General features: G+C 40.1%; 1 protein-coding gene across 4 annotated transcripts in view; it reads left to right on the top strand.

Annotated features, from left to right (window-relative positions):
• The window catches only part of TAFA1 (TAFA chemokine like family member 1), a 324,037-nt gene extending 318,582 nt beyond the window's left edge, over window positions 1–5,455 (top strand). For all 4 annotated transcript variants that reach the window (XM_039546396.1, XM_039546397.1, XM_039546398.1 and 1 more), the window contains one exon: window positions 4,394–5,455. In XM_039546396.1, coding sequence (XP_039402330.1) covers window positions 4,394–4,411 — 18 coding nt within the window. In that variant the 3' untranslated portion in view covers window positions 4,412–5,455. The remainder of the gene's footprint in view (window positions 1–4,393) is intronic.
• Window positions 5,456–12,721: the final 7,266 nt, after the last annotated feature.

The following is a 12,721-nucleotide window of genomic DNA, read 5'->3' as shown; positions in this document are numbered from 1 at the left end:
CCATACACCAGGACTGCATCTTGCTTTTTTATAGAAGGCTGACTGGCTGCTTTGTCAGTAGCCAGTGCCCTTACCCTCTCCGTACATCTGTCAAAGGTTTACAGATTCAGAGATCTCAGCTGAGCCGGGTTTTCTAACTGGCATCTCAGCACTGTATACCTTTCTGAACGTCATTGCTTCCAAGGAATACAATAGCCTATCAGCAGGCTCATTTTTGGTGGTTAAAGATACAATTATGAAAGCCGGGGGTTTATAGGTATGAGATTTTGCTGTCTACTACTTCTTAGGAATAGCTAATTTCTGAGTCCGTGGCTTTTATTTCATCTATAGTAGACGGTTAAAATGAAAGCTCATTCTGCCCCCAGTGCGCCGTGCAGAAAGGCACAAACACATGGGAAAAGACATGGTGGTGCTGTGCAGCTGGGCAACGCTGGCTTTCCCTCCTCCATTCAGTCATCTCCCAGTCACGCCGTTGTCGAAATGAGCCTTGGTTGGATGAGGAAGCAGGAGAACATCTACACTGAATGTCACATTCCCCCTCCTCACATTATCTACGCTACATGGGCCTCACAGAACTCAGCCCAGCAGCACCCCGGGGAGATAACCTTGTTGTGCAGGAGCTCTTGGAAGGCATGTGAATGAAGAGACCATCCACCAGGGCTTGGCAAAAAATGTTGTCCTACAAGTTTGTTCATTGAAAAAGGAAACATTTGCAGAAATGTTTTTTACTTCATCCAAACGTTCCTGCACCATAAAAAGGGACTTAGTCAATCATTCGCCCTCTGCCAGAAGAAAGAGAACAATGGGGAGGGAACTATGATTCACTGAGTCCCAATTTCTTTCTGGATCTCGTTGTGGGGTGGCAGAGCCAGGTAGCACCGCATGTTTATTGCTTGTCTGTTCTAAATTGAAATAGCACTTAGAGATTAGGCCATATAGCATAAAACCAATTACATGTCCTAGTAACGCTTTCCCTAATGAATCACAAATTTCAGAAAGGACAAATATTTAACAAGTAATGTGAGGAGAAATTTAAAATTTTTGTTATTTACATTATTATTGTTGTTCTTGTGCTAGATTTTTAATGTAACACCCTACGGTCGTCTTGCATTCTGCCTTGCAAATATATCATTTAGGAATCTTATTAGTTTTTGTATGAATTTGTAATTTCTTAAGCTCCACCATCCAACAGCATCCTGTGAACCAAGCTGTAAGTAATAGTCAATATCTAGTAATAATAGTTAGAAACTTAGCGGTGAAACTCATTAATATTCAGATGTGCGATCCAGTCTAATCAGTATGGATTATTGTATTTCATTTAAATTAAAAACCTACAGGTATTCAGAAATGAAAAAAATATTTCTGCCATTTACCCACAGGAGTTATTTTAATTAGCTTGTGTAGGGTAAGCTTCTAGCAGCATTTTGTTTTGTTAGCTTGAAACATTGTTACAGAACAGAATTGATGACGGCAAAGTGGCAAAACACTTAATAACTATCTCTTAAATCTTGAAGGCAGAAATCTTGCATATACTTTTGGATTAGTTAAACTTTGCTTGAAGTCACCTACTTGATCCTTAAATGGCAAAATAAATAAATAAATAAATAAAAGCAATCAACTCCTGAAATAGGAAGAAGCAACACCAGTCAGCCAATATCTGGATATATCCATGATGATTAGAAAAGAGTTTAGCACAAGTCATTCTGAGCCTTAAACTGCTTTGGTGTGGGTGTTCTCCATACACACAAGAACTTTGGGGGACTCAGGGGCTGGTATCCTGATTATGAACATTTCTACAATTATAAATAGGATAAAAATCCACATGCTTCAGGGCATAAACCTGAACTTAAACCTAGCTGATAGATAGGAAGAAACTCCCCCCCTATGGTAGGTTATTCCACAATTGTCCATTCCAAGCAGAGCTGAATGAATTTTTTTTCAGTGAACAGTTTATTTGCTGAAAAATGCATTTTTCAGTCAAATGAAAGCATTCACGAATTCAGGTCAAATTCGGTGAAGTAAAATGAAATAAAGAATTAGCAAAAGTCAAAATGGTTTGCTTTGACATTTTCAAAATGAAACGTTTCAAGTTTTCATTTTGAAATTACCTTTCCTTTCAAAATCAAGCTAGATTTATTACAAAAATACATTTAAAGGGGGAGAGGGTAAAAAAAAACACCCAGAAACAAAATGAAAAGAAAAAATTGATTTTTTTTCAGTTTCCGTTGAGCAAGAAAGAACTAAAATATTCAGCTTCAGTTTGACTTGAAACAATTCTTTTCTGATTTTTTTTTTTTGGTTCTGCCACCAGACTGAAAAATATACATTCCACTCTAGTTACAAGAATGCTTGCACCCTTCCCCTGAAGTTGGCTGCAACTGGTTCCTGTCAGAGAAAGGATATTGCACTTGATGGACCATGATCTGACCCAGTATTCCTGTTTCTCTAGCCCTTTAACTTTTAACACGGTTGAGTATTTAAGATGTTCCAGCCCAAGACTGAAAGAGCTGTCCACAGCTTCTACAAATTGATTTATTTTCTATTGATAGATCAGCTGTCTGAAACATTGGCCAGAAACTGGGTTTTTTTTTTAATTTATTTGAGTCTCACGTCAAACTTTTTATCGCTTTTCACTTGTTTTAACAGCAGCATGAGTTTTGGAGATGATTTGAAAAGCTGTGAGGTCACACTGCAACTCACAGAGTGCACAACCCGTTCCAACCAGTAGAGCTCTACTGGATTGGGCTCTCTGTAGGCAGAGGCTGGATGGGTTGGGAGGTGGAACTCTACCCTCCCAAGTTGGTGCCAATGAGCAGGGCTACTATGCTGGGACTGGAGTAGTAGCTGCTGACCCTCTGATCATGGTCATTTCCCTGGACCCAGCTGTAGCTTTCTACACAGCCCTGTACAGGGCCAGAGATCCTCGCACAGCATGTAGATTTTCGGCAGGCATCCAAGTGCAGTCAATCCACTCTCCATTGTACCATTCCTGTTCAGAGCTTAGGTGATTCGGAGGGCTTTGTGCTGGCCCTCTGTGCCAGGTGTGAATTTCACCCAGTATCCAGGTGATTCGGCAAATTGTCCTATATTTACTATAATCTACACTAATAATAATAGTGCCCTCAAAGCACTTTACAAAAATAGGTATATTTCTTATCCTCGTTTTACACATGGGGAAAACTACAGTGCACAGAACTTAAAGGATTTGCCCAAAATCACACAGCAATTCAGTGGTTGAGTAGGATCCAGGTCTCTTGATTTCATATCCCCTGCTCTAACAAGTAGGCCAAGCTGTTTCTCATCAATAACATTCAGTTTACAGTATATTATGCCATCAGGTCATTTTTATATTGTCTCCTGAGTAGTGTAGGTGAAAGAACTACTCACATTTCCTAGACATTTGCTACTTGCCCAGTATTACAGCAACAGCTGATGTTATGGTCCCTTGAAACCTGAATCCCAGAGCATATTCAGCTCCCTTCCTGCTTGAGCTAATAGCTGCAGTAGTACACCAAAGAGAGTGGGATTTGTTCAGTCTGTATGAGAGAAAACCCAGCACAGAAGATCATTTGTTAATGGCAAATCAGGACAGCAGAGAATAGGACCTGGAAAAAAAATTCTGGAAGGTTTTAGGATTTTTTTAACAGGCTGAACAGATTAATATGCTGGCCTATATTTCAGATTAAATTTCTATTTAGAGCACTGACTAAAGCCCATTGTTTTTGTTGTAACAGTCATTCTAATTAAGAGGTCACCTCAAAGTAGTGAAAAGAACACAAGACAGTAAATATCTGTTGCTAAGACAATTACTGCTACATCCCATCATACAGTCTACTGCTCTGCTAATAATTGTTCTCCTAATTTAAGGACTGAGCCTACTGAAGTCAATGTGAGTATTGCTACTGACTTAAATTGACTAGAGAAGGACTTATACTATTCATTTATGTGTATTGATGTAACCAAAAAAACCCATGTCTTCTCAAGGAAGCTAATAATTTCAGCCTCTGATAGGTCACTCTTATTTCAGAGTCATAGAAACCTGAACAATGGCCAGTTTTCCTTGTAGGGTTTTTAGCATGTTCAGGTAGATCAAGTCTCTGTAATCTAATGTAACCAACCCCTCAGCTGTCTCTCTATGTAAATCACTGGTGTTCCACAAGCTAGTCATTCAAGAGATGCTCTTGCCCATACATCTCTACAGGAGCTGACCATGATGCCTCCTGAACACTGTCAGACCAAGCTGGAGCACAAAGCAAAATGCTGCTCTCAAGATGTGAACTCAGACACCCATTTGGCAGAGTCGTGTGCCACCACCAGCAGACGATCAATCCAGCTTTTGTGTTCATTTTTGTAACGTACTGTCTATAATTGATTATTTTGCACTTCATTGCAGATTCACCCAAGAACCTAATAGCATCTCCTAGATGAGGGAACCACTGATTTACAGAGGACAACATATTAAAAATTTAAACCATCTTCAAGCATTGACAAGCCAAATGGATTTCTTATTTGCACTTTGACTGTTGACCAGATAATAACAGTGGCTTTACTGTGTGAAATAAAATATTCTATGGAAATAACACCCCAGATTTTTGACAACAGAAAAGAAAAATGAAGAAAAATGGTTCTTTGGTAAAGTTTTCGTGATTATGAAGAATGAACAACAGTCTTATAAGTTTGGATCTACAATTTACTTTATACTATTTAAAAGTATATATATAAATATATATGATATTTTGAAATAAAGCTTCACTCTTCAAGAAATTAAATAGTACCACACTTTGCTGCAGCTGCTGTAATCCTTTTTTTAGTGATCTGGAAGACACCTACCAGTTTCAGAGCAGTCAAAAGGGAGAGCAAACGTGCTGCAGCACCAGGACACCTGGAGCTAGAAGAATCATGAAGATGCTGTGTCAAGAGCTTCCTTTTTCTTTCAACAGAGTATTGGAGAGAATTACATTATTCCATTTTCTTGTGTTCTGGAGGCTTTTTCCCCCTTGTGCAATACTAGCATGCTGGCTTTACTTACATAACTATACTTTATACTTAACAATGATGAGTCTATCCTCTTCCAGGAAAATATTTTTAGAGCTATTAGATATTCCATGAGGAAGAGAAGGACAACTTTCGAATAAAATACAGTATGTATTAAGAGTTTATTTGGCAGAGTTTGGTAGACTGTGGGCTGCCTTCTTATTAAAGGTGTACGTACAAACAACATCTTCAGACTTTGTATAGGTGGCATAGACTCCAGTAAAAATGTGATTGCTAACTCCAAAGTTTTGCACTGTTTACTCGAGAATACAAAAACGGATTTTGTTTCTTAACGTTTGATTAAGCTGAGTTGGGATTTGCACAAGGTTTGATTCTTGCTAGCATGTCTGGGTTGCTGCTTAGTCCTTCCTATAGACAAACGTGCACTGTTTAATTAAACTGGTTTACTTAAACCGATGAACACCCCCCCCCCCATGTGGATCCTCTTATTTCAGTTTGAGTGGCTCATTTTGATCTAGTTTAAATCTAATTGAGTTAAGCTCAGCTGATATAGGACACTTAAAACGAAATGGGAGTTACCATGCAGGGGTTTGTACCAGTTTAACAAAATCAGTTCAAATTAACGCCTTTATTTAAAGCAGTGCAGCTCTCTGTGTAGGAAAGCTCTTGGAATGATTATGGCAGAGGTAGAACCTCAGGGCCGGAATGTGCAAACCTAATTTATGTTTGAGACTATTTACTCACATGAGTAGTCCCTTTAGTGGGAGTACTCATGCAAAAAAGTGTTTGCCAGCGTGCATGAAGGCTACACAGTCTAGCCTTGGGTATTTGTATATTCAGGAGGTGTATGGAAGTGCAGAAGGTATTTTATCCAGTCTCACTTTCTCTTCTTTAATATTTTCAATTTCCTTTCACCCTAGTTACCTGTCTCTCCCAAGACCGCCTTCACCCAGACTAATCAGTTTTAATCCAGTGCAGAGTAACAGCTGAGCTCGCTGACCCAAAGTCCGTCAAAATTATCCCACCAGCTTTCTTCCTCCTCTAGGGCAACCACTTCAGCACCTGATATTTCAGGAGGTGGAAATCTGTCACTGTAATTACAGTGTATGTTAAAACAGCAGTGTCAAGTGTCACACCAAATTCCACATGGACTTTATACACTGGTAACTGGAGTGTTGATCCTCAAAATAAAAATGGATGTATTGCTTCGTAAGAAGTAGTTTACCACTCTCCCCTTTTGAATAGATATTTGGTCAGTTTCTGTAAGATCAAAACATGTCTGAACATATATTTTCTCGGGTGTATTTTGAGATCAGAATCAGGCCATAAAACTTAATGCTGGTTTCTTTCAACAGTCTTCCTCCACTCCCCACTCCCACTCTCACTCCCCACCCATTTTACTTTTTGTCCAACAAATACCTTTCTCCATCACTCTTGTCAATAGCTCAATCAAACTCCCATTGAAATCAAAGAGAACTTGTCATCATAAGGACTGAGGTCTTGTCTACACAAGGGACAAATTAACTAACAGGGTGAATTAAAAGTGGATTGATTAAATTGAATTAAACCCCTGTGTGGACACTCTCATTCAGAATTAAAGTGGCCTTAGTCTGATCTAATTTAATTCACTTTGAAACTGAATTAAAGTAAACTGTATTAACGCCACTTTAATTCTGAATGAGAGTATCCATAAAGGGGGTTAATGCAGTTTAATTCATCCACTTTTAATTCACACACTTCGTTAATTCAGACTAACTTTCCTAAGTGTCCCCATGTAGACGAGCCCACATGAGAAGATACAGTCCCTGCTCCCATAGGACTTCCAGTCCAAGCAGAAGAGGCAGACAAAGTGTGGGAGACAGAGAGAGCCCTATTTTGCACATGACGAATGGAGGCACAGAGCGATTAAGTGTCTGCCCAAGTTCACACATCAGTTGGAGAGACAGGAATTGAACTCAGATCTTCTTAGTCTCAGAGTAGTGCCTTAACCACAAGACATCTTTTTCACAGATGTAACTTGGATTAGAATCTGACCCCTTTAGCTTGTCTCCCAAACTCAATGTTCCAAGTGAGAAATACTTGCCATCTTCTGTCTCACGTAACCTGACCTCTGATTGGTCATGTAAAGGTAACTGTAATGCTTGGGTCAGAGGTGGATTGCTGCTTTGTGGGGCCCTGGGCCAGAGCAAGTGGGGGCCCCTCCCCACCTCTTCCGCCTCCAGTCGCCCCCCCTCCTTCCCCTCCCTCCTCCTCTGGCGCTCCTGCTGGGGAGCAGGGTTGGAGCACGGGGGCAGAGTGGGGCAAGCTCCTGCACCCAGATCCTGCACCCTAGCAGGAGTGGGTCAGGGCATAAGGGCACCCATTTTTCCAGGGGCCCCCAAGTGACCGGGGGCCCTGGGCCCAGGCTCTGTTGGCTCAGTGGCTAATCTGCCTCTGGCAGCAAAATTTTGCTTACTGAAGGATGAAAATACAAAACCTGCTAAAATTATAAAGAAGGAAATATTGTTTATAAGAAACAAAGTTTCTTGGGCATGCTCATGATTTTGTCTTTGCCAGTTGGCAGCATTAAATATCACCCCATCAAATTCAGTAAACATCTGCAATTCTTTGAAGTTACTGCAAACTCTGCATATCACATGCAGTATTGAGAAATTTCTGTTTCAGTTCAAACGATTAGGGAAAAAATGAGACCATGACCATAAACATAACAACCATAATGGGTTAGACCAAAGGTCCAAAATAATGACTAATAAAATGCAAAGTCAAATTAGGATGCAGGCAACCTTCATTTTTTCAATGTACCCTCCCAAACAAAAAATTCCTACCAGCCTAGTGGCACAATGATTGCATATTTCAGTGATATACAGGACAAAGCCTTGTATATCGGAAAAGTCTTGGAGTTCCTTTCTTCCTTGGCTGATGGAATATTGTTTTTTTTTGAGGTCATGGTTCTCTGGATCCTCATGAGAGGGCATGAGTCATGCTGTTCTTTGAACATCCATAAAGGAGTATTGATATCATCCTAAGAGGAAGCTAAAGTTCCTGCTTTCTGGCATAGATCCAAACACAGTGATGCCAGTGGGAGGGAAATGAAATATTTGTAAATGTACTGGAGATAAATTTTGACTTATGTCAGTGTTTCTTCTTCAGATATGTGAAACATGAAGCTGTTGTTTAAATCTAATGTGTACAAGTTGGAAAAACATTTAAAATATGGTTGCTACCATCTGCCTATTGATTCAGATAATTTAAATGATGTACTTTTTATCCAAAATCTCTGGTAATAAAGAGCTCAGTGTGGTATGATTTTAATATTGCTTTCAGAATGCTATATAGTGTATGTCGATACACTTGGAATACAGGAGGTGGGGGAAGGAAATCAGGGGCCAACATTATGACCTCAAATTATAAATGTGATGGTAGGAGATGCAAATCCTGTCTTACACAGGGAGATGCCTATGTAAAAATGTTCAGAGTAAAAATATTTACAGTGATTGCTGCTTTGTGTTATCAGAAAATATTGATTGGCCATTAATGGACTTTACAGGTATATTCAGAAGCTTATTGCTTAGTTTCTTTTCCTATTATAAAATTATTAGCAATGTTTCTAACTGTTGTAACTGGACACACGTTACACTTCATATGATAACTTTCTCAGAGCAAAATAATAATTTTCTGGTATACAGTTTTGTCAACATATAATTATAATTGATATATACGTTATGGAGGGTATAACCATGGTTTGCACTGGAAAGTATATTAATCATAACATAAAGCTGACAGATTTTTTTCTTAAACTGATAGAATGAACATGATGTCACAATACAATTTTTTATTTTATCAATGCCTCAGTCACATTCCATCAAGCAGGGTTTAGAACTTGCCTGAGAGAAATGTGTTTTGCTCCTTTATTTGGTATTCTACGTATCTTTATCAGATGCATCAGAGATCAAATTAGAATTGTGTGCAGGAATAATTTTCAAATAGACCAAACACTACAGCTGTGCAGGAAAGTTGATTTAAGTCTTTAGCTCTGTGGTCAGAAGTCCACCTACCTGTGGTCAGTTAGAATCCAGATTGTAGGCCTGATTTGGCTCTCATATATGTATAGACACTCCCCTATGGCGCTTATCACCTTGATATTGGAACATCCCACAAATATTAATGAATTTATATTAACACCACCCCTGTGAGGTACAGAAGTATTATTATCCTGTTTCACCGATGGTGAACTCCAGGCACAGAGAAAGCCAAGGCTACAGACAGAGTCTATGGCAGAGTCAGAAATGGAACCCAAGATTCTCAAGTCCTATATCCCAGTGCCATCTATTTGTTCACATCGGTGTAATTCCATTGACAACTGATTTTCCATTGACTGTGCTGATTTTCACTAATGTAATGAAGAGCCGAATCAGGCCCGTTAGCTGTAAGATGCGGGGGAAAGTAATCATTAATTAATGAAATGTGGCAGAGTGCTCTACTGGGGGTCAATTTGTTATAGAGAGAGCTGACCATTTGGGGAAGGTTTTCTTGTAGAAAGTGAGCATAAGATGAGCAGAGAAAAATTGAGCTCCCACATCACAGATTGTCCAGAACCACTAACTAATGATATTAGGAGCTTAGCAAAAAGCCATAACAACTGGTGACAATTGATAACTACAGGAAAATTCCATTATTTTGAACAAACATACACCTGTGGCCATTCACCAAGTCCATTTTTTAGGACTTCTTATTGCAACTTCGGGAGTAAATCTATTTCTTTGACTGCAGATGGCAAATGTACAAAGTGATCTTTCTCAAACATTGTGCCTATTTACAATGAGCTCCTCTTCCAGCAGATGTTGTTTGTCAGAATTTTAGAATGTATATGCTATTTCGAATACACATGCTCCTGAATTTGACAAAGCCAAAATCAATATATGTAGTTAAGCATTAGGTTATGATCTGTTTCCCATAATTCACATCCCTGTGATCAACTCAGTCAATGATAGGTCCCTTTTCGCTTATTGTTTGCTATCTCCGTACAATGTTTTGTTGTCCCTAACTCATAAACTGTTTGATCTGCCATTTTTTAAGATAACTATTTGCTGCTTTCAGAGGTGAGTTAAAGATAAGGGCTTTAAGACCTACCTAGGACAGGACCAAAACTACCACAGCCTAGAATATTGCTATGGGGAATCAGCAATTTCCTCCTCCCTCCTGCCTCTTAATTTCCTCTTTCCTTTTGTTCTCATTTTATCTCATGCCCCGTTTCATGCCGCTTAATTTTTTTTATCCATCTCTATTAGTCTTTTACCACCACCGCTGACCCACAGAGTAAAAGAAAGCAACTTGCTGCAAAGATCTGATTGGATAAATCATCCACCCAACAGCAATGATGTATGTGTTCTACCTTTTTCACTTTTGCACTCTACTGGGCCTCACTGCAGATGCCATGCCATTACCTCCCAGTCCTTCCCCCATCAAGTATATAATGGCATGACCATCCAAGCAGAAACAAGGGTGGGGGGCATGGCAGAGGTATTGTTTCATTCCAGCAATCCCTGGCTGAGGCAATGCCCCTTGGTAGCCATTGCCACTGGGCCCAAATCACAGCTGATTTGAAACTGCTCGAACTTGTACCAAAGACCCAAACTGGCCACTGGTTAGTCCTAGTTAAGGATGTTGTAAGGGTGGTGGCTCCCACTTCTACTTCTCCAAACCTCCTACTTTGTGTACCTAGTGCAGCTTGCCTAGACCCAAGAATTGAGACCATTGACTGCCATAGAGTTATGCCTGATTTACACCAGTATAAAGAAGAAGAAAATGTGATTTTTCTCAATTAGATTTGACTTGATTTTCAGGATTTGAAACAGAGAGAAGAGGGTAGAATTTAGATGGCCAACACCTTACAACATGCCAGCGCTGCTCTTAGTTGGGAACCCAAGTACATAGGCCAGGTCTACCATGTGCATGAAAGTCGATCTAAGCTATGCAATTTGAGTTACATTAATAGCGTAACTCACGTCGACATAGCTTAGATCTACTTACCGCGGGGTCCATACTATGCAATGTCAACTGTAGACACTATCCCATCAACTCCCTTTACTCTTCTCGATCCGGTGGAGTACAGGAGTCAACAGGAGAGCGATCGGTGGTCAATTTTGTAGGTCTTCACTAGACCCGCTAAATCGACTGCCGATGCATCGATCGCTGCAGTGTCAATCCTCTGGCAAGTGTAGACAAGCCCTAAGTGATACTGATATTTGCCTAGTTTCACTTATGTTGGATTTGTAGCTAAATTTTTCTCTGCAAAGCACAAGGGTCAGATTGTTAAAGACATTTAGGTATCTAAAGAAGCAGATAGATGCCTATGGGATTTTCAAAAGCACTTAGGTGCCTATGTCCTTTTGATTTCTTGGGAGTTAGATACCTAGGTGCTTTTCAAAATCCCATTAGGCACCTATCTATATCTTTAGGTACCTAAATACCTTTAAAAATCCAGTGCCAAGTCTCTTGGCCGGATTAGGAATTTATGTATGTGGATGTAAATGAGGAGCAACTCCTTTGAAATTAGCATAAAAATGGGAGGAGAATCAGGAACTCTGTGTCTATTCTCTGCAGCAAATATTTATCCACTGCAAGTATCATCAAGACAGAGCATAAACCTTCACTTGGAATCTGTCATCTGAAGCACCCCAACTGAAAACTCAACCTCTGGGATAACATAAAACATTCTCGAAGACAAAATGTGCTGTGTTCTTATTGAACGCAACCCTTTGTCAAACCACCCAGCCTCATACTGTAGCTTATTTCTGCCTTGAGGATGTCCATGGATGACTCACCTTCAGACTCCTTAAAACGTTAGCACCTGATAGCAGTTAGGAGGAATATCGCATCATATTCTCAACCGCGAAGGCAGCATGGCCTTGCGATGGAAGCGCCAGGAACTCCTCCATCTCCTGTCCCTTGACTCTGCCACTGGCAAGTATATTCTTCCAGGGCTGTTCAACTCTTAGTTTTCTGGTATCTCCCACTCTCTCTCTAATACTGAGTACCTCTCTAATTCACAATGTCATTTTCAAGCCAGGCGGTTTGTTTACTTTAGACACTGCATCAATCATTTGTTGCCATTTATAATAAATGGGTCTAACATGGATCTGATGTAAGTGGTTTCAACCACACCCATGGCCATAGAGTTTCACCCACATACACCAGGTCGCAATTTGGCCCTATATATAAGCTTTACCATAATGACTTGACTTTGCAGCACAGCAGAGGGGTACAAATAAAGGATGCCTTGCAATGGGAAGCGTACATGCTTACTGTAATTCCACATTCAGAGTGTGGAGGAAAATCTCTGCAGAGCTGTTTAAGTTGAGTGATCAAGCCATGGTGTTTTTCAGTTCATCAAGCAGCTTCTTTTTCATTTAATACAGTATTCAGCTCAGCCTCCCGGCTCTTGAAGACGTGTGCAACTAAGTAGCAACTGCTTGCGGAATTGAAAAGCGCCGCAGCCTGGATGTGTGCCTTGAAGAGCCTCAGAGCATCGTCTTTTTTTATTTTTTTTTTGCAACTTGACTTCTAAGAACGGAAGGCCTCAAAGCAGCATTGAACTCTGACTAGATACAAGCAATGAGGAAGCATGCCATTATCCTAATTGGGATGCTCTTCAATCTCTCTCTCTCCTGAACTGACAGGAGGGACAAGTCAAAACCTGGGAGACACAGAAAAATGTAGACACTGC

This window comes from Mauremys reevesii, linkage group 7 (genome assembly GCF_016161935.1).
Source record: "Mauremys reevesii isolate NIE-2019 linkage group 7, ASM1616193v1, whole genome shotgun sequence".
NCBI classification, from domain to species: domain Eukaryota; kingdom Metazoa; phylum Chordata; order Testudines; family Geoemydidae; genus Mauremys; species Mauremys reevesii.
The sequence above is the reverse complement of the archived record's forward strand: the minus strand, read 5'-3'. Positions and strand labels throughout refer to the sequence as shown.